Source organism: Schistocerca cancellata, chromosome 2 (assembly GCF_023864275.1).
Source record: "Schistocerca cancellata isolate TAMUIC-IGC-003103 chromosome 2, iqSchCanc2.1, whole genome shotgun sequence".
Classification (NCBI taxonomy): domain Eukaryota; kingdom Metazoa; phylum Arthropoda; class Insecta; order Orthoptera; family Acrididae; genus Schistocerca; species Schistocerca cancellata.
In genome coordinates this window covers 320,535,504-320,555,790 of record NC_064627.1, presented here as the reverse complement: position 1 = coordinate 320,555,790, position 20,287 = coordinate 320,535,504, and the positions used below count along the sequence as shown (strand labels likewise).

General features: G+C 44.8%; 1 protein-coding gene across 1 annotated transcript in view; it reads left to right on the top strand.

Annotated features, from left to right (window-relative positions):
- Positions 1-20,287, top strand: part of LOC126145312 (protein gooseberry-neuro-like) — a 435,017-nt gene that overhangs the window by 159,687 nt on the left and 255,043 nt on the right. Inside the window, exon 2 of the mRNA XM_049915549.1 lies at positions 4,056-4,369. Within this exon, the coding sequence (XP_049771506.1) occupies positions 4,056-4,369 (314 nt within the window). The remainder of the gene's footprint in view (positions 1-4,055; positions 4,370-20,287) is intronic.

Genomic DNA, 20,287 nt, shown 5'->3' with positions numbered 1-20,287 from the left:
CGGTCTTGGCGTGCATCCGTGCGTCGCTGCGGTCCGGTCCCAGGTCGACGGGCACGTGCACCTTCCGCCGACCACTGGCGACAACATCGATGTACTGTGGAGACCTCACGCCCCACGTGTTGAGCAATTCGGCGGTACGTCCACCCGGCCTCCCGCATGCCCACTATACGCCCTCGCTCAAAGTCCGTCAACTGCACATACGGTTCACGTCCACGCTGTCGCGGCATGCTACCAGTGTTAAAGACTGCGATGGAGCTCCGTATGCCACGGCTAACTGGCTGACACTGACGGCGGCGGTGCACAAATGCTGCGCAGCTAGCGCCATTCGACGGCCAACACCGCGGTTCCTGGTGTGTCCGCTGTGCCGTGCGTGTGATCATTGCTTGTACAGCCCTCTCGCAGTGTCCGGAGCAAGTATGGTGGGTCTGACACACTGGTGTCAATGTGTTCTTTTTTCCATTTCCAGGAGTGTAGTTCTTTCTTTTGGCAGCGGTTTTATTTATCTTATGGAAATGAATGACGACGACAGCAGCTGCTTTTTATTTTTTGTGACAATGATTTTATATCGTTATATCCAAATGGTTTATAAATGTTAATCTCCATACAGGTATGTGGTACTGTACTAATACTAATGTATATAGTGTTACTCATGTAAGCCCGCCCTCAAAACTGTCATGCTATATTTTCACAGATCCGATGATGACACCTTTAGTGTGTAAACAGTATTTAAGCGATCTTGGCTTTTGAATTATTTCTATTCAGGAAAAGATATTTATCCAGCATCAGTTGAGCAGTTAGTTTCGGAAGCAGCTCGCTTGTGTTATAAAGAAGAGGTCCACGTATCTCGACTTTCTCTTCTCTTTGAACCTTTCATCCTTGCGGAATACAAATATAGAAGAGCCACACTCACTTCCACTCTCTCTCTTCGTCCTTTTCATGGCCACAATATGTCTCCTCTAAACGCTTCTTGCCCGGCAATGTGTTTCCGCAAACATTTTAGGGCAACGGTGGCTGCAATTTGTGTCCGTATTGTCGCTGGATAATACTGAAAGACTGTATTTCGTCCGTCTAGCTTCTATCTCAGAGGTTCCCAAACATTTCCCCAGACTGAACACTTTGAGAATCCTGATACTTTGATAGAACACTTTGTTTATTTTGAAGGTTAATAAAATAAACATGAGAAAAACTTGTTTTCTTCAGTGATTAATTCAAATTCAAATCAATACTAATAACACAAAAATCATGATAAAATTAAAAGCAATGGTGAAAACGTCGAAAAAACTGGCATGTTATTAATAGTTTTTCGCGGAGCACTTTCTCACTTACCGCGAAATAGCACTTGTAACATTGTTTAAATGTTCGGATAACCGAATAATCGATGTTCAAATATCAAACAACACTAAGCAGAAAAGCGTATACTTCAACTGGACTAGCTAGCTCAGCGTGCTGTCTTTCGGCTTTATTTGTAGATCCAGTTATATCACCTGCGAGTCTTTCCTCTCTTTTCCAAGCGTCAGTTAGGTTAGCTCGTCGTAGTTGACATGAAACAGAGAATATTTTAGCAACGTCCAAAAACGTGTCCTGTCACGGATTGACCATTTTAACATTTTTTTAAATGTTCGGATAATAAGTTGCCGTCTCTTTATCTAAGAATAGATGATGAATGCAGCTAGCTGCTATCTCTGTGTAATGTCTTGTCTGTATAGACGTGTATCTGTTGCCTTTAAGATCCCTTCGCCTTCACACATAAATCTATACAGTAAAGTAAGGCCTCTTGGCTGATCCGTGATAAGACAGGCGAAAAATTAGACTAATGGAGGATTATTAGTATTATCTCTATTTTCATTCGCTCTCTCTCTCTTTCTCTCCTTTATCTATGTACAGTTTTAATATAATATTTCATTACGTGAAATCAGCCAAATAGGATCTTTGGTGGAGTCCTTCGTCTTGGTAATCAGCGGCTGGCTTGCTCTAAGAGATCTTTACATTTATTATTACTGTTAAACACTGCAGTTAGTCGGGAGAATCAATCGTTTGGACAATTTGTTCCTTTTACGAAAGATTGCGAATTCCAGATGTGTACGAAGCCTTTTTGGACGATTTAACACAGACTCAGTGATTGCAGGGTCTCTTCGACACAGCTGAAACTTACCCACTAATTACAGGGCCAACGTGATCATCAAATGATTCAGAAAAAAACTCATTCGTTCATTCACTCCAAAACAAAAAAGTCACAAACCTTATTTATGGAGGAAATTGTGTATTAAATCCATCTCCATTACATATCCAGATCTCCGGTGATTACAAGCCTTAATTATTTTCCTTTTACAGTCTCTTTCTCCTCAAACAAATTTGGCGTCGTCGAGCTGTCGCCGCATATATTACGAGAAAATCAGATCACATAACTTTTCCAAAGTGAATGAATGTGGATGGTTTGATTGAAAATGATTAGTTGGTGCGTGGTAGAGGGTATTTTCTGTGGGGACATTACACACTGTTTCGCGAAACATAGTTTGGGAAACCCTGTTCTAGCTAATCTCCACCAAAGAGCGAGGAAGTGCCTCAGAGACAGCGCTCTCAAATTTCTATGGAAACAAATGTAACTTATTAGCTTCAATTAAACCTCGCCAAGCGCGTCACTAGCTGGTAGCCTGTGGCGCTGCTGTAATGCCGCTTCCTACACTAGTGTGCACACTCACTGATCTGCAACGCTTGCTTAGAAAATCGGAAAGTGCCTCAGGAGAATTCGACAGCCGCACGCGGGACATTGTTTTCACATTCTTGTAGGCTTTCAGTGTTTGACAAATAGCTTAGCTCATCACAGAAGGATCACTGGCAACCGACGTCAGAAACACACTTCGAAACACCGCCTCTGACAGTGACGGCTCAATACTCACCTTCTGTATCCTGCGAGGGCTTACTGCCGACCCACTATCGGCTTCACGAGCTCCAAGCAGCTCCACTAAATCATTTTTAACATTCAGCCCTCTCAGAGAATCAGCCTCGGGGACAGAATTCAGGCATTTACACTCTTCAATAGGGACTGGCTTTCTGCCAGGGATTTTCGAAATTAGTAAGCCCCCGGCCATCCCGGGAAAATCACTCTCCTATGAAACCAACACAGAAGGCGCCGCTGACCACAACCCATTTACAAGGATCATGGAGCGATCGACGCTGAACAAAACCTCTTCCCTCAGATACTGGAAACTGTGGGGAAGTTGATGTGTGGGGCACGCGCTGTAGACTTAGTGTCTGAATTCTATAGGAGGGATACGACACAGCCCCTTAGCAGACAGCACTGTGGTTAGCCACAAAACTGCCTGAAACTGCACTGGTATTCAGGGTAATGGGCGTTTCCAGACATTATGGGATGTGCAGTAGACGACTTGCGTTAACGTCGTTGAGTGTTACTCATCAAATGTGGAGGATCCAGAAGTACTGACATGAGTTGCAAACGTTCAATTTCAAGTCCAGACCATCTACGACTTACCAATGTGGCTAAGAACCCTGCAGTTAATTTGAACTAAAACCGGTGAGCCTGAGGGCACTTAGAGGTCTCCAGTCGCTAGGTCTAACCAACTGCTATCTGCAGCTTTCTATGGGGTACATTACCGACACGATGGTCACTGTCTGAATACCGTGGCTGAGTGGCCAGTAAGGTGACACCACCACCACGCGGGCTCCATGGGCATTGATCGCAAGATACGACTTCGTCAGCCTGTGGCAGAGCGTGCTCCTCTGTGGAGGGTCCATACCCCAGGAAAGGAGTAATTTTTCTGAGACCATACCCAGTGGCCGTGTGAGGAGTTAGGCTGTGGAGCTTCCTGCGCCCAGTGCCTAATGAGTTTGGCGTCCATAACAGCCAAGCGACGAGCCAATCCAAGGAATTGCTATGGAAGTCACCACATCAATTAATTAGGAAATCTTACCATAACTCCTGATGATGGATCTACTGCCTTCACCACTGCACTAAGAGGTTCCATGTTTTCATCTCCCTCTATTTTGACGAGAGCTCTTGTTATTAACTAAGCGGAGATAATTACTTTTCCCCTCAGGTCAGGGCCGCGTGAACCAGCTGGGTGGGGTGTTCATCAACGGGCGGCCGCTGCCCAATCACATTCGGCTGAAGATCGTCGAGATGGCGGCGGCCGGCGTGCGGCCGTGCGTCATCTCCCGCCAGCTGCGAGTGTCGCACGGCTGCGTCTCCAAGATCCTCAACCGCTACCAGGAGACTGGCTCCATACGGCCCGGCGTCATTGGCGGCTCCAAGCCGCGCGTCGCCACGCCGGAGATAGAGGCGCGCATTGAAGAGTACAAGAAGGCGAACCCGGGTATCTTCAGTTGGGAGATCCGCGACCGCCTCATAAAGGTAAGGACCACCTGTCACTGAGGAATGAGGACGCATGTGACTCAGTATCAGTCAGTTGCTGACATTTACAGCAAAATGCTAATGCCAGAATGTTATATGTGGTTTCGAAACAAGGAACGAAGATTAGGATTTAATGTTCCATCAATTATGAAGTCATTAAAGACAGACCTTGGTTTCGAAAAAAGAACGAGAAATGTAATGGGAGTGAGGTCATTCCAATAGTGACACGTTGTCACCTACTTACCACATTCCCTACATTATTAAAATCGTATTTCTGGATCAGCAATTCTATTTTCATCTAAGGATAAAAGTACTGGCTGAGTTTCGAAGAGATGTTGAATCGCAATAAAGACTGTAGGAGTCTCACTCATATAACGTAATAAGAGGAGACATCCACGTAATTATTCAGCCTGTACACTGAGAAACCTAGGTATGGCTTTAAGGCGACTGTTGTGTTAATTCCCCATCACCATCGCAAAAACAGAATACACAAACATTTAAGCTCAGAACGACTCTCAAAGCAATGTTCATGTGATGCATTGATAGATAGTGCTCCAATTATTCCTCCCCTAGACTGAGGTGACGAAATGGCGTCATGGAGAACAAACATACCAAAAAAAGGCTGCCAAAAACTAAAGAATAACACCAAGAAGACTATGTCATCATGTAGACTCACAAATTGTTTGGTTACATCCAGTGTAGTCTCAAAGACATTGATTGAGCAACAAATGAAGACACATTGCAATGAGTTAATAATAACAAATCTGTTATATACATAAAGCACAGTGTATGACTGGGATCTTCTCCTAGACCAACATATCGAGTTCATCCAAATTTGGCACAGAAACAACAGGCCTCACGAGTATCAGCACTGTGGAGTTTATAACCTCTTAGATCCAATATTACCAGAGATACAGGGGGAAACATGTTTTTTGCAGCCCCTGACGTCTAGGCAACCTTGAGTGACAAGCATATTGTGTGGCAGGACAGCCTACTTGTCAGGGACATGAAACAGTTTTTTGGGCCACAACATGTATGTAGGGTGCCCTGTGTCACAGGCATGTTGTGTTGGAGTAGTATCAGCCTGTTTTGGCAATCTGCTTTGCTTGGGAGCTTATATGTCAGGGACACATAATTGGATTTCAAGTCCCTTGTGTGTATCATACCCTGCAGGACAGGTGTGTTGTGGGACTAGTATCGGTTGCAGGAAGTGGATGTGCCAATGAGCAGGGCTGGGGACAGGTTAAGATGGATAGACAAAGGGATGGGAAGAGCAAAGGGAGAAGGAAATGGACAGAGAGAGGGAGGAGGGGAAGATGAAGGTGGGAATGTAGAGGAGTAGTGGGCAGCAGGAAAAGGAAGAGGAAAGGTGGGAATGGAAAGAGAGAGGGGGAGGAGGATATAGTCAGAGGGAGAAGAAGGAAAATGTTGTCAGAGAGAGGGCCTGAATGAAATGGACAAAGAGAGGGGGAGGATGAAGTGAAAGAGAGATTGGGGAGGAGGAGACAGATAGTGTTGGGAGGATGTGGTGTCTAGGCAGTGGGAGGATGAGGTGGATACAGAGAGGGGAAGGAGATGGTGTTCTCAATATATGTGTCAAACGCACATGCAGGTGAAGCCATGGGGAAAAGGCAAGTATCCAATAAAGAAGATAATGTAGCGAAGAAAAAAAGTGGTAGGGCTTACATTACGATATGTATCATTGCTGGAAACTTTAGCTTAAAGGATGGTGCAAAGTAAGACTCACTGGCTCAGGTCTAGATGCTTGAAAAGTATTTCATTGATGGAAGAGGTTGAGCAGTTATGCTGAAATGAAGAGGGTAGCTCACATAGAACAGGAATGGAACCAGCATCAAACCAGCTGTACGTTGTTACATCGACTGCGATTTGTGTGGGTATAATATACAACCAGTAGCTTTTTGCGAATCTCTGATACGAGATATTTTCTGTACCGTTAACTAGTTTTGAGCCACTGCACTCTAATTATCAGACAGAAGGATTACAGTAACGTTATATTCTGGATCTTTGCAGCTAAAAGCTCATACACAGTATTTAGCTGCAATTGGCTCAACACTCGTTCACAGTAAGCAAACGCTGAATGTGGGTAAGTTTATTTACTGCGAATGAGTGTGTGTGTGTGCGTGTGTGTGTGTGTGTGTGTGTGTGTGTGTGTGTGTGTGTGTGTGTGTGTACACCTGTAACATGCACCTTATCAGAACGAACATGTCATAGAAACCATCAGGTGGTATATCATGACGGCTACAGTGCGGAGCTGCACATGGTCCAGAATATAATATTCCTTTGTGTCATTGCGAGTCTGCAGTGGGTTGAAATCTAATTGATGCTACTGAAAACAAATTGTATAAGAAATACACAAAAAATTACTTGTTGATCGTTACACCCACATAAATCGTCAATCTTAAGGATGTCCGCCTGCTTAGCTGGGTGGTTACGTGCTTGCCTCCCGTGCAGCAGGCCCGGGTTCGATTCTTGACTGGGTTCGGGATTTTCTCCGCTCGTGGACTGGGTGTTGTGTTGTCGTCATCATCAATTCATCCTCAGCACCGGCACGCAAGTTACCCAATGTGGCGTCGACTGAAAGAAGACTTGCACTCGGCGGCAGAACTTCCCCGGATGGGGCCTCCCGGCCAACAATGCCATTCGCTCATTTCATTTTATTTCATTTCTGTGTGTGAAGATGGTATCTGTTCTTTCGGGCATGCTTGCAGATAGTTACATTGACATCCGACAATGTCTTATGTACATATACATACTCTACAAACCACCACACGGTGCATGGCAGGGGGTATCTTATACCACTACTAGTCACTCTTCTTACTTTTCCACTCGTAAATGAAGCGAGGGAAAAACGATTTCTATATGGGTCCGTACGAGCCCTTACTCATATTTGCGGCTCTTTCGCAAAATGTACGTCGGCTGTAGTAGACTGTTTCTGTAATAAACCGCAAATATCGGTTCTCTATATCTTCTCAAATAGTGGGTGCAATAACGCTGTATATGCGGTTTCCTTTACGGATGAGCTACATTTTCCTAAAATTTTCCCACTAAACCGAAATCGATCAGTTGCCTTCCCTATTGCCAACCATATGTGTTCGTTCCACTTTATATCTTCTGTGTGCTTCGCTTTTTTTGTCATCCGGAGTATTTTTTTGAAGTCCTATGACTTCTCAGTAGAACAATAGATTAATTTTTTTTATCCGTGTTAGATTTGGGGTCACATCAGTTCTGACCAACGTATTCAAACAAAACTAGTTTAGCTGTACACGGTCAGTTCTACGAGGGCTACTCATAAAGTAAGGTCCGATCGATAGCGAAAAGTGAAGTACAGTGAAAATCAAAAATATTTTATTTGCAACAGTTAGCTACACATTCCAGCTTCTTCTCTACACAATCGCTGCTCCGACTTAGACATATGTCGCGTAGTTGTACTAATTTTCCAGTACCCTCGTCACAGAAGGCTGCTTGTTCCGACAGTTTTTTACGCTGGGCTGCAGCTCTGTGGCAAACTGTTGTCTTCATAGCCACCAGTTCATTTGAGCAGAGATGAATATCAGAGGCAGCCAGGTCCGGGCTGTGTGGTGCCTGATCAAACACGGCCCATTGACAATTCGAAAGGAGCATCCTCATTGTTCCTGCAGGGTGCGGCCGAGAACTGTCATGAAGAAGGAACTGTTTGACAGTTACGTTATGTGGGGTTGCACGAAATCAGGCGAAATCTCTCTGCAGCTACCCATACACTCTTTCCTGCGTGTCTTCAAACTTTCACTGTGGTCTCATAAATGTGGTGAGCGACGTGACTCTTTCAATGGGCATACTAGAGACTGCCCAACCCGTTTGTGCAAAGCTTCATCGCATTTTCACTGCGCCTTCCATTTCGCGACCGGTCGTTCTTTAATTTCCGAATAGCCGTGCTCTTTCAAAATTAGGTCGACCAACCCCGTTTTCTTATACCTTCCTCCTCAAATTATGGCCTTTGCTGTTATAGATAAACGTACCCGCTCCAACAGAACGAAGTGAAATTTGGCTTTTTTTAAAAAAAAAAAAAAAAAAAAAGAAGGAATCAATGTTACGTGCGACATGGTGGAGTGTTAAGTACACTGCACGCTCACGCACGCACTGCAGATTCGCGGGTACAGGCACCGGTGCAGCACGGCCCCGGGCGGCGCAGCGCAGCCTGCGTTATTAGGTTCCACTCGACGCCGCCTCCGCCGCGGCGGCATTGTGTGTAGGCGGCAGTTCTGTGGTGAGGGGTAGGGGGACGCGGGACGGGCCCGCCGCATTCCCAGAGTTCCCGGCTCGTGCCCGAGGCTGAAAAGCAATCACCGCTAAGTGACGAAAGGCCATTGTACGCTCGCTGCCAATCATAATACTCTAAAAAGGTTTCACAGCGCGGCCGCCGCCTGCCGCCGCGGATTAAATACCACACTGACGACTGAATAGCTGCTCCCTCCTCCCGCCCTATCCTTCTGAGCTTTTCGGGCGATACCTTTTTACCCGCCATCCCAACAAAATAGACACTGTGGCTGAGTCTCTAAGCGACACGCGACCTGCGCCGATGATTGCCGCGCACTATTTTTGATCATATACAGAGTGCTTCAAATAGAATCTTCCGATTTGACGAGACTATACAGGATGATCGGAAATTCGCGTTACGAACTGCTAAGTCTCTTAGAGGGGTGAGAGTACATAAATTCAGAATAGAAATCCATCTTTGCTGCTCTACAACGGTTTCGTTTCAAATGTTTAAGTAACTCATTCACTTCTGCTTTAGGAAATGAATTAGGCATGACGCAGTACAGTTTTAGGTAACAATTCGATACGAAACATAATGAAACATCCATTTATCACTTGAATATATTTGTTTGTACACTACTGGCCATTAAAATTGCTACACCAAGAAGAAATGCAGATGATAAACGGGTATTCATGGGACAAATATATTACACTAGAACTGACATATGATTACATTTTCATGTAATTTGGATGCATAGATCTTGAGAAATTAGTACCCAGAACAACCACCTCTGGCCATAATAACGGCCTTGGTACGCCTGGGCATTGAGTCAAACAGAGCTTGGATGGCGTGTACAGGTACAGCTGCCTATGCAGCTTCAACACGATACCACAGTTCATCAAGAGTAGTGACTGCCGTATTGTGACGAGCCAGTTGCTCGGCCACCATTGACCAGACGTTCTCAATTGGTGAGAGATCTGGAGAATGTGCTGGCCAGGGCAGCAGTCGAACATTTTCTGTATCCAGAGGGACCCGTAGAGCACCTGCAACATGTGGTCGTGCATTATCCTGCTGAAATGTTGGGTTTCGCAGGGATCGAAGAAGGGTGGAGCCACGGGTCGTAACACATCTGGACCGTAACGTCCACTGTTCAAAGTGCCGTCAATGCGAACAAGAGGTGACCGAGAGGTCTAACCAAGGCACCCCATACCATCACGCCGGGTGATATGCCAGTATGGCGATGACGAGTACACGCTTCCAATGTGCGTTCACCGCGATGTCGCCAAACACGGATGCGACCATCATGATGCTGTATACAGAACCTGGATTCAGCCGAAAAAATGACTTTTTGCCATTCGTGCACCCAGGTTCGTCGTTGAGTACACCATCGCAGGCGCTCCTGTCTGTGATGCAGCGTTAAAGGTAACCGCAGCCATAGTCTGCTGCTGCAAACGTTGTCGAACTGTTCGTGCAGATGGTTGTTGTCTTGCAAACGTCCCCATCTGTTGATTCAGGGATCGAGACGTGGCTGCACGATTCGTTACAACCATGCGGATAAGATGCCTGTCATCTCGACTGCTAGTGATCGAGGCCGTTGGGATCCAGCACGGTGTTACGTATTACCCTCCTGAACCCACCGATTCCATATTGTGCTAACAGTCATTGGATCTCGACCAACGCGAGCAGCAATGTCGCGATACGAAAAAGCGCAATCGCAATACGCTACAATCCGACCTTTATCAAAGTCGGAAACATGATGGTACGCATTTCTCCTCCTTCCACGAGGCATCACAACAACGTTTCACCAGGCAACGCCGGTCAACTGCTGTTTGTGTATGAGAAATCGGTTGGAAACTTTTCTCATGTCAGCTCGTTGTAGGTGTCGGCACCGGCGCCAACCTTGTGTGAATGCTCTGAAAAGCTAATCATTTGCATATCACAGCATCTTCTCCCTGTCGGTTAAATTTCGCGTCTGTAGCACGTCATCTTCGTGGTGTAGCAATTTTAATGGCCAGTAATGTACTAACATTTAAAAGAGGGCGCGTTTACATTATTCCGAAACAAAAAAGAACCTAGCCTACTGTACGTACAGAACAGTACTGGTGCATTATTACAACAGCAGCTCGAATTGGCGACGACAAGAAGCATGTTCCAGTACACACTCTCCATCCCAGATGGCGTCTCTTCAGTTTCCAGTCCAGCGGCCAGAACTCGTGCCAGCAGATCTTCCTCTGTCTCTACAGGAGTCTCGTAGATTAAACTTGCATACGATCTCACAAGAAGTAGTCCATAGGAATTTAATCCGGCGATCGCGGTGGCCACGCGGTTGGATCACCTCGGCTTATCCATCTTTCACCATGTCGTCTGTTGAGATGTCTCCAAACGTGAGAAGTGAGGTATTCAGCATCATGCTGAAACCACATTTCCTGACGGACATTCAGTGGAACAGCTTCCAAAAAGGGGATCCAATACGTTTCTTAGGAAGATCAAATGTGCAGAACCAGTTAGCTTGACTGGAAGGAGGTACGGCCCAATCACATGGCCTTCCAGAATACCTACCCACAGGTTAATATCAACCTCGTGCTGAAATCCCTGAACATGCATCTTCCCAGGCTTGGTTGTTTCCCGAATTCAGAACACAGCTCCCAGTGAACTTATATTATCTGTGAACAGAACTCAATGTGGAAACAAGGGTGAGCCGATGAAGCGGTGCAGGAACCACTTCCAGTAAGCAACGCGTTGTGGAAAATCGGCTGAACCCGTAGCGTGTCACCTTTGCAAGTGATACGGATGTAATGTTGTTCCTCACGCAGATCGTTCCAGCCGTTAATGTGGCTAACACCCATTACGAGCACAACTGTTTGAGTGATTGTTGACGGGTTCTCTTCAATCCGATGCAGTACATCATCTTAAAATAAGAGTGGGCAGCGTTGACGTGAAGCACCGCAGTCCTGCCTCCTCAAGGTGAAGGTAACTGTTTATCGGAGCTGCTGCGCAACTTGGGCAAAAAGTGCTACGTTGCGGATAGGGTTCTTGATACAGCCACCTAGCAGCTCTTCTCTTTCCTCGAGCTTCGCCATACACAAGGAGCACGTCTGCGTATTCCGAAAACGTGTACCGAGATATGTTTACTGTACCGGAGACGCACAAGCATTGAATAGGTCTCACAGTAAGGCAGACGTGAAGTGACATCAGGTGACCGTCTGACGCAGCAAACGTCATCCTCTCTACCCTCTGGCATACCAGCACAAGCACTTCTGAGACTTTTCTCTTTCCTTCAGCAGACGTGTACGCGTTACACATCTGAATTGAAATCCTCGTAGAACGGAAACGGTAGGTTTTCGGACATAGGTTCCCGTCCAGATTTTATGAACTTATTCCCTACTATGAGACCTAGAAGTTTGTAACGGGAATTTTCGAACACTCTGTATCTTCGACATCAATGAAGACAGAAACCCAAAGTAAATTTTAACTTAAGCGTCGGGAAAAAAAAGTTTACCTTGATGACCTTATTAGTTCCTGTTTCATGTGGTTGACGTTAGGATCTGCTAAGGTGTAGCTGACTCGGTTGCTCACTTGCCCAGTCATTAACAATGAACGTCGAGTTGAGGTGACTCGGTTAATGTTCAGATGAAATGCGCAATGGTGCACGATAACGCGCGGTCGAATTTCATGGGAGTTCAAATGACAAGCGGTAGACCGCGTTACACGCTATAATTTTTCGCAGTCTTTTCTGATTTCAGATATCTTGCAAGCAGTTGTCCAGTGGTGGAACTACAGTATTTGTATAAAATTGGAAAATCGACTTTATTTGGGACATGCAAGTATGCAAAGTTGTGTGGATGGAATTTAAAGACATGTGAGGAAAAATGAAATGAAGGGGAGATATAATCACAAGCCACATTCAACTAGCTTTGAGACACAGCGTCTTTAAAGCTTCATGGAAGTATAAAAATGTTGAAGACAAAATAGACACTTCCTTTTCGCTTTTAATTATACTTTAATACACTGAAAACCTTGCGTAAAATACACGATGTTCTTTCTAGTATGTAATATTAATTTGAATAATTTTAATTATGAGGTCGAAAATGGCTTATGGCTGAAAATAATTTAGAGCACAAAATACGTTTTTAAGGTTTTATTTTGAAAATTATATAACAACTAATAATTATTAATAATTTTTGCACTTTCACATACACACATACATAACAGACAAGTCAGCCTAATACTTTATTTTACACTGTAAATGTGAAATGAAAGAAGTTATTCTACGTCACCAGTGTTCTCATTATTTCCAGCACATGACGGAAAAAGCTTTGATATGCTGCAGGTATGTATGTCGTAAGAGACAATATGTCATCAGACTTTTTCCTGATTAATTTGAAGTTGCTTTCTATATTTTGTTGTCAGTTGAAATAGATCTGGTTCAGAAGATTTTCCTTTCCTTTTGCTACGTACATCCACTGCCGTGAAGGTTCCTATATCTGTGTAGCAGTGCTTCACACATAGCGTGAAAGGATCCTTATACTCAAACTTAAATTGAGTCGCTTCACTAAAACGAAAGCGATCTGCAGATCTGAATAGAGTGGCTATCGAGATTAATGACTTTCAGATCACGCAAGCTTCTGAAGTATTGTCTGCGCATTCTCGTCACAATGAGTTTTTTTGGACTAGCAGATTTGACTACTTCTGCCCATTCATCTGGCGTGTATAGTATTGGACGTCTGTTTCTCGCATAAATTTCAATGCAACCAAAATCACGATCGCAAGGAAGTCTAGTATGACCTACCACGGGGAAATAATGCTGCACAGATTCAAATCTTTTGCTGGCGACGAGAGTCCTTTCCAGGGCAATAAGAGACCAATTCTTTGCCTGGCCCTTAAAGTTATTTGTGATTATGTGGAGATCTTTGGCTTGAGTATTCTTTATGTCCAAGTATTTTAATAAACAGCTCCCAACTTCATCTGAACTCCTTCCTCCGCCCTTCTCACTCCACAGGAACATGTATTCCTTATTTGACCCACAATCGTGGATACCGTAGTTAAACGTCCATATTTTTCTCTTGTAGAATGCTGGACCAACTGTTAGTTTTGGCGCGGGAAACGTTTGTTGCACTCCCATTGCTATTATATGGTGCTCTTTCACATTCTCTCTAGCCAGAGAAGTTAAAGACACGATTATATTTTGCCCTCTATCAGCCTTTCTTAGATGCAACTCATGTTGTTTTTCCTTTGTGTAATTTCTTCTGCGCATAATTCTGGGCTAATCGTTGCTATCAGAAAGGCATAACATGTTGAACAGGTGTCACTTTTCGACAGTTTGAAGCCTATGTTAAATTCGGACACAAAAATTGCCCTGAAATAGCTTTGTGATACAGTAGGGACACCCTTTTCCTTGCACTATTGAATATATTCGAATAAGGCATCAGTAGTGAGATCACATCTAAAATATACTTTGTTGAGGTTCTGCTGCCTACTATAGTGATTGTTATATTTTGGTATAGCATTGAGGAAGTCTCTGACACCATTCATAGATTTGCCTTGAAATTTATTTCCATGTTTGCCTGAAAGAAAAGAGCACATGAGTTGATACATTACTTCGTGTTATTATTATACTTCTACATCATTTTATTTGATTAAAATCGATACCTTATAGTAAAAGTAATACACTCCTGGAAATTGAAATAAGAACACCGTGAATTCATTGTCCCAGGAAGGGGAAACTTTATTGACACATTCCTGGGGTCAGATACATCACATGATCACACTGACAGAACCACAGGCACATAGACACAGGCAACAGAGCATGCACAATGTCGGCACTAGTACAGTGTATATCCACCTTTCGCAGCAATGCAGGCTGCTATTCTCCCATGGAGACGATCGTAGAGACGCTGGATGTAGTCCTGTGGAACGGCTTGCCATGCCATTTCCACCTGGCGCCTCAGTTGGACCAGCGTTCGTGCTGGACGTGCAGACCGCGTGAGACGACGCTTCATCCAGTCCCAAACATGCTCAATGGGGTACAGATCCGGAGATATTGCTGGCCAGGGTAGTTGACTTACACCTTCTAGAGCACGTTGGGTGGCACGGGATACATGCGGACGTGCATTGTCCTGTTGGAACAGCAAGTTCCCTTGCCGGTCTAGGAATGGTAGAACGATGGGTTCGATGACGGTTTGGATGTACCGTGCACTATTCAGTGTCCCCTCGACGATCACCAGTGGTGTACGGCCAGTGTAGGAGATCGCTCCCCACACCATGATGCCGGGTGTTGGCCCTGTGTGCCTCGGTCGTATGCAGTCCTGATTGTGGCGCTCACCTGCACGGCGCCAAACACGCATACGACCATCATTGGCACCAAGGCAGAAGCGACTCTCATCGCTGAAGACGACACGTCTCCATTCGTCCCTCCATTCACGCCTGTCGCGACACCACTGGAGGCGGGCTGCACGATATTGGGGCGTGAGCGGAAGACGGCCTAACGGTGTGCGGGACCGTAGCCCAGCTTCATGGAGACGGTTGCGAATGGTCCTCGCCGATACCCCAGGAGCAACAGTGTCCCTAATTTGCTGGGGAGTGGCGGTGCGGTCCCCTACGGCACTGCTTAGGATCCTACGGTCTTGGCGTGCATCCGTGCGTCGCTGCGGTCCGGTCCCAGGTCGACGGGCACGTGCACCTTCCGCCGACCACTGGCGACAACATCGATGTACTGTGGAGACCTCACGCCCCACGTGTTGAGCAATTCGGCGGTACGTCCACCCGGCCTCCCGCATGCCCACTATACGCCCTCGCTCAAAGTCCGTCAACTGCACATACGGTTCACGTCCACGCTGTCGCGGCATGCTACCAGTGTTAAAGACTGCGATGGAGCTCCGTATGTCACGGCAAACTGGCTGACACTGACGGCGGCGGTGCACAAATGCTGCGCAGCTAGCGCCATTCGACGGCCAACACCGCGGTTCCTGGTGTGTCCGCTGTGCCGTGCGTGTGATCATTGCTTGTACAGCCCTCTCGCAGTGTCCGGAGCAAGTATGGTGGGCCTGACACACCGGTGTCAATGTGTTCTTTTTACCATTTCCAGGAGTGTATAAAAACCTCTTCCATCTTCTTTTGGAACTGCGCGACCAACTTCATTTTCTGTTGCAAATTCCTCACTTTTCTTGTGTTGCTCTGTAATCCATGAACCCTGAGAAAAGCTTGCTTGCTAATCATGACTTCCATCCCATTTACTTTCACATTGTATCAAAATGTCACAGCTCTAGATGAAATTTGCTTTGTAGTCGGTTTTGGATAGCTGTGAAAGAAAGAAATGTGAGGGAGAACAAGGTAAGGTAAAGTTGTGACAATTAGTCCATTTGTGTTTTAAAAAAGTGAATCGAACCTTCACTTTTTTGGTACCATCTTCATACAACACATTAGTAAGTATGCTGGACATCAAAGTTCCCTATGTCCCAAAACGAGTGTGAAATATTTTCGTCTTCTCCGAGTAGTCTCATATAGCACTTATGTGAACAAACGCAGGGAATTCCTAAAGATGCTGTCTGAACAGCCTTGTTGGTTTTAGAAGACACGTACTGCTGACCCACGTTACGTCGACGTTTGGCCTCAATTTTTTTCCACTGATCAATATTACGCTTTCTTTTTCTTGAAGAGCTTGGATTCTGGGGTGCTACTTGCTCTACTTATTTCAAGCTGTAATATGAATAGAAAAATAGTCACAGAACTTCCGTGAGATGTAGTCACAAGCTATTATAAGCCGCTGAAATGGCATTGATAACAAAAATATTCTTACAAGTTTGTAGCCATGAAAACTATATTATTACCGCAATCAATGCTCATTAAAATTAGGCTCTAAAGGTTTCTCATTAACACAAAAGACGACGATTGAATGTGAGAGCAATGTTACGAGAAACAAAGTGACAAGCCACTGAACAATGATCACCAGTAAAAAATATTTTTGTATACTTACCGAAACATCTTCTGAGCTAATACTGTTGCTTGATGGACACCAAGACACATCACCATCACTGTCAAAAGGATCAGAATCCTCATTTACACTACTGCCACTACCATATACGCCTAGAATGTGCGAAGCACCTTCAGATGTACGTGAGCATTCAGCGATTTCGACAATGTATCTTCTGAAAAAGAAAGGCGAAAGACGGAACTTCTTCAATTCAAGATGACGAGGGCATCGTTAAAACGTCACAGCGTGATATCTCAATTTCGACAAAAGTGTGACTTATGACTAAATCTCTCCGACCCTTTCAAATATATCAAGTATTTGAACAATATTCAAAGTTTCCTCATTGCATCACAACTCTCTATGGTAAACACGTCAGAAAATGAAATCCAGACCATTCTTCTTATAATTCCCTTACGAACTTTTTTCTTCTGTAGTGCCGTTGGTGCTATTTGACTGACTGTCGCTTAGGTAGACGTTCGCCCTTATGGAAAAGACAGTGATACAGGGATTTTCAGAGATTCCGTTTTATATGAAAAACTCAATGGAAAATCTTAGAACATACCGAAAAAGACCTTTAACAAAGTTCACGACATGGCACTTTCTTACGTGATCGGAGTTGATGAAACACTTCGGCTGAATAAAATTTAATGAGTCTCTACGTCGGAACGCCTCTGACTTACGAAAGAAAGATATTTATATATCGGCTATCTTTAGTACGTAGCTATGTGAGTGTGCTTTTGGTATAGCTTGTTAGGTATTGGTGTGGATTGAGCCAAATGCATTGTAAAAGTTATTACAATACTTCACAACTACGTTGAAATGAGACATTAAATAAAAATACGAAGACATCAGAGAAGTAAATCTTAAAAATATAGCTGATATGGACGACACAATTCATCGACAGATGATGTTCGGTCTAAATGTACCAACTATTTTCCTAATGAAGGTAGACTTGAACATATGGACATGATAATCTCAACTAAAGTTTACTTATTAACCATTAAGTTCTTTACGTATATCTATTTGTTGTCTCATTTACCTCACAGAAAATCGAAACCAAGCCTAACTCGCCGTCTCAATATTTAATTTTTGTACAATTTCGACGCTACATTCCAAAATGTTGGCCTTCTCTCTACTTCATCAATTAGCAACTCTGTTTCAACATTCTCGCCTTCGGTTCCACTCGTTTTTCACAACACCCAGTGAAACGCCTGGTATTGTGGAAAGGGGCAAAAAATGAGCGGTTGTCAGCTACACTCGAATACATACAACTTTATTTAGTTGCCCAAACATTACAGCGAAAATTTCCGAGCTTAACTATCGACTGAATATGTCACACAATCTTCTGGCATAAGGACATATCCTCTTTAATTTTTAAAACTGCTGAAGGCCCATGATTCAAAACACAACTACAATAAATTTTCAAAAGGCAGAAAGCGCAATGTTTTCTCCTTAAATAATATTTCAAACGAGGCTGAAGGGCCAAACAATCTAAGACTTGACAAGTAAGGAATTTTAGTTTTAAGGCGGCTGAAATCCCATGATTGAAAAACACAACTACAATGAATTTTCAAAAGGCAGAAGGCTCGAAGCTTTATCCAAAAATATATTTTAAATGAGGCTGAAGGCCCAAACAATGCAAGACTTGACAAGTAAGGAACTTTCAATATTAAAACGGCTGAAGGCCCATAATTTAAAACCCAACCAAAGGCATACAAATTCAGACCCTCGGCTATGAGCCATTAAAATACAAATCAAACACAAATAAGAAAAGGCAGTACAGCCAGCGGCGCTCAGAAGTTTCCGGGAGTCGGTCTGCACTTGAAATATTAACGTTCGCTTAGGGGAGGCAGGTAGTCGGCCCAATTAAATCCGATCCGCCGGCAACCCAACCAAGAGACAGTCAACCGACCCACCGACAAGACGACTTGCTTTCCACCTGATCAATATACAACGAACTCCAAAGCCAAAACGTAAAATGCGCAACCGCCCACAACCAAGTATGCAAAAGCTGTCAAAACTACGAGTATACAGACGTGTTCGACGGCGACAACACGGTGAGCAAAGGACACTGCCTGAATTTTACGTCAGCAGCCAGGGCAGGTAACCGGAATGCTAACGGCCACAAGGCAGATAATTCCGCTGGTGCACTTGGACTTCAAATAATCAAAATACAGTTAAACTCCACCGGATGTTGGCCAAACTTGCGCCAACTCGAACACTCGCTGTTGCTCACGGAAACATCCCCAACAGCCAACCATGAAAACCAACAGCACAATGTGAACAGACTGGCTTCGGTAATTAAATCACCACTCAACTTTGATGTCCTGGGTCGGTGAGCCACGAACCTCGTAGCAATCGGAACAGCTCCACACACTCCGACACTGCGTAGACACCGCCAGCGGGCCCGGACCATTGCGCCGTGCGGAGATTTTCTGGTTGATCCACAACAACCGACCGACTGCCGCACACCAGCTAGCCGGAAACTATCAGCACCAGACTGAAGATAATACAAGATGCGAATATCAACACACACCGCTGCTGCCACACGTAGAAAGAGGAAGAACCACGGCATAGCCGCAATAACCGCGGGAAACCAAACTCAGAGTAACAGTCAAGGTGTAAACCGACGCATAAGCCGGGGCCAGCACGGCTCACCCAACAGAGGAAATCGTCAGAAACACATTGAAAGCAATTCTGGCCACCGTCGAAATGCGCGACCAACTGACCAGCACAAGAGCGCCCCTTATCATTGTAACCCTCGCGGCGTCAACGCGCGGTCCTCAGACTCTAAAGACTTATTCTGTGAACGTTGCATTACCACGAGCTCACACGATCAGTTGTAAGTTGAATGTTACATCTACATCTACATACAAACAGCCAGCCACTGTATGGTGTATGGCGGAGGGTACTCAGTATCCCTACTAGTCATTTCCTTCGCTCTTCCACTCGCAAATAGAGCGAGGGAAAAACGGCCGCCTCTATGCCTCTGTACGAGCCCTAATCTCTCTAGTCTTCATGGTCCTTGCGCGAAATGTACGTTGGCGGCAGTAGAATCGCTCTGCAGTCGACCTCAAATGCCAGTTCTCTAAATTTCCTCAATAGCACCACGCGAAAAGATCGTCGTCTGCCCTCCAGGGATTTCCATTTGAGTTCACAAAGCATCTACGTATTTCTTGGTTGCTGATCGAACCTACCGGTAACAAATCTAGAAGCACTCCTCTAATTACTTTGATGTCTTCCTTTATCCGACCTGGTAGGGATCCCAAACACTCGAAAAGGTCTCAAGAATGGGTCGCACTAGTGTTCTACAGGTATGCCGTCTCTTTTATAGATGACCTACGCTTTCCCAAACTTCTACCAATAAAAAAACCTGCCATGCTCGTTCTATTTCATATAACTTTGCGACGTTACTTCTCGATATTTAAACGACGAGACTGTGTCAAGCAGCACACTACTAATGCTGTAATCGAGCATTATTGATTACATCTTCATTAACTGACCTTTTCTATATTTAGAGTTAGCTGCCATTCATCAAACGAACTAGAAATTTTGTCTAAGCCATATTGTATGCTCCTACAGTCACTCAACGATGACACCTTCCCACGTACACCACACCATCATCAGCAAATAGCCGAAGACTGCTGCTTAATCAGTCCGCCAGATCATTTATGTACACAAAACATGTTTTGAA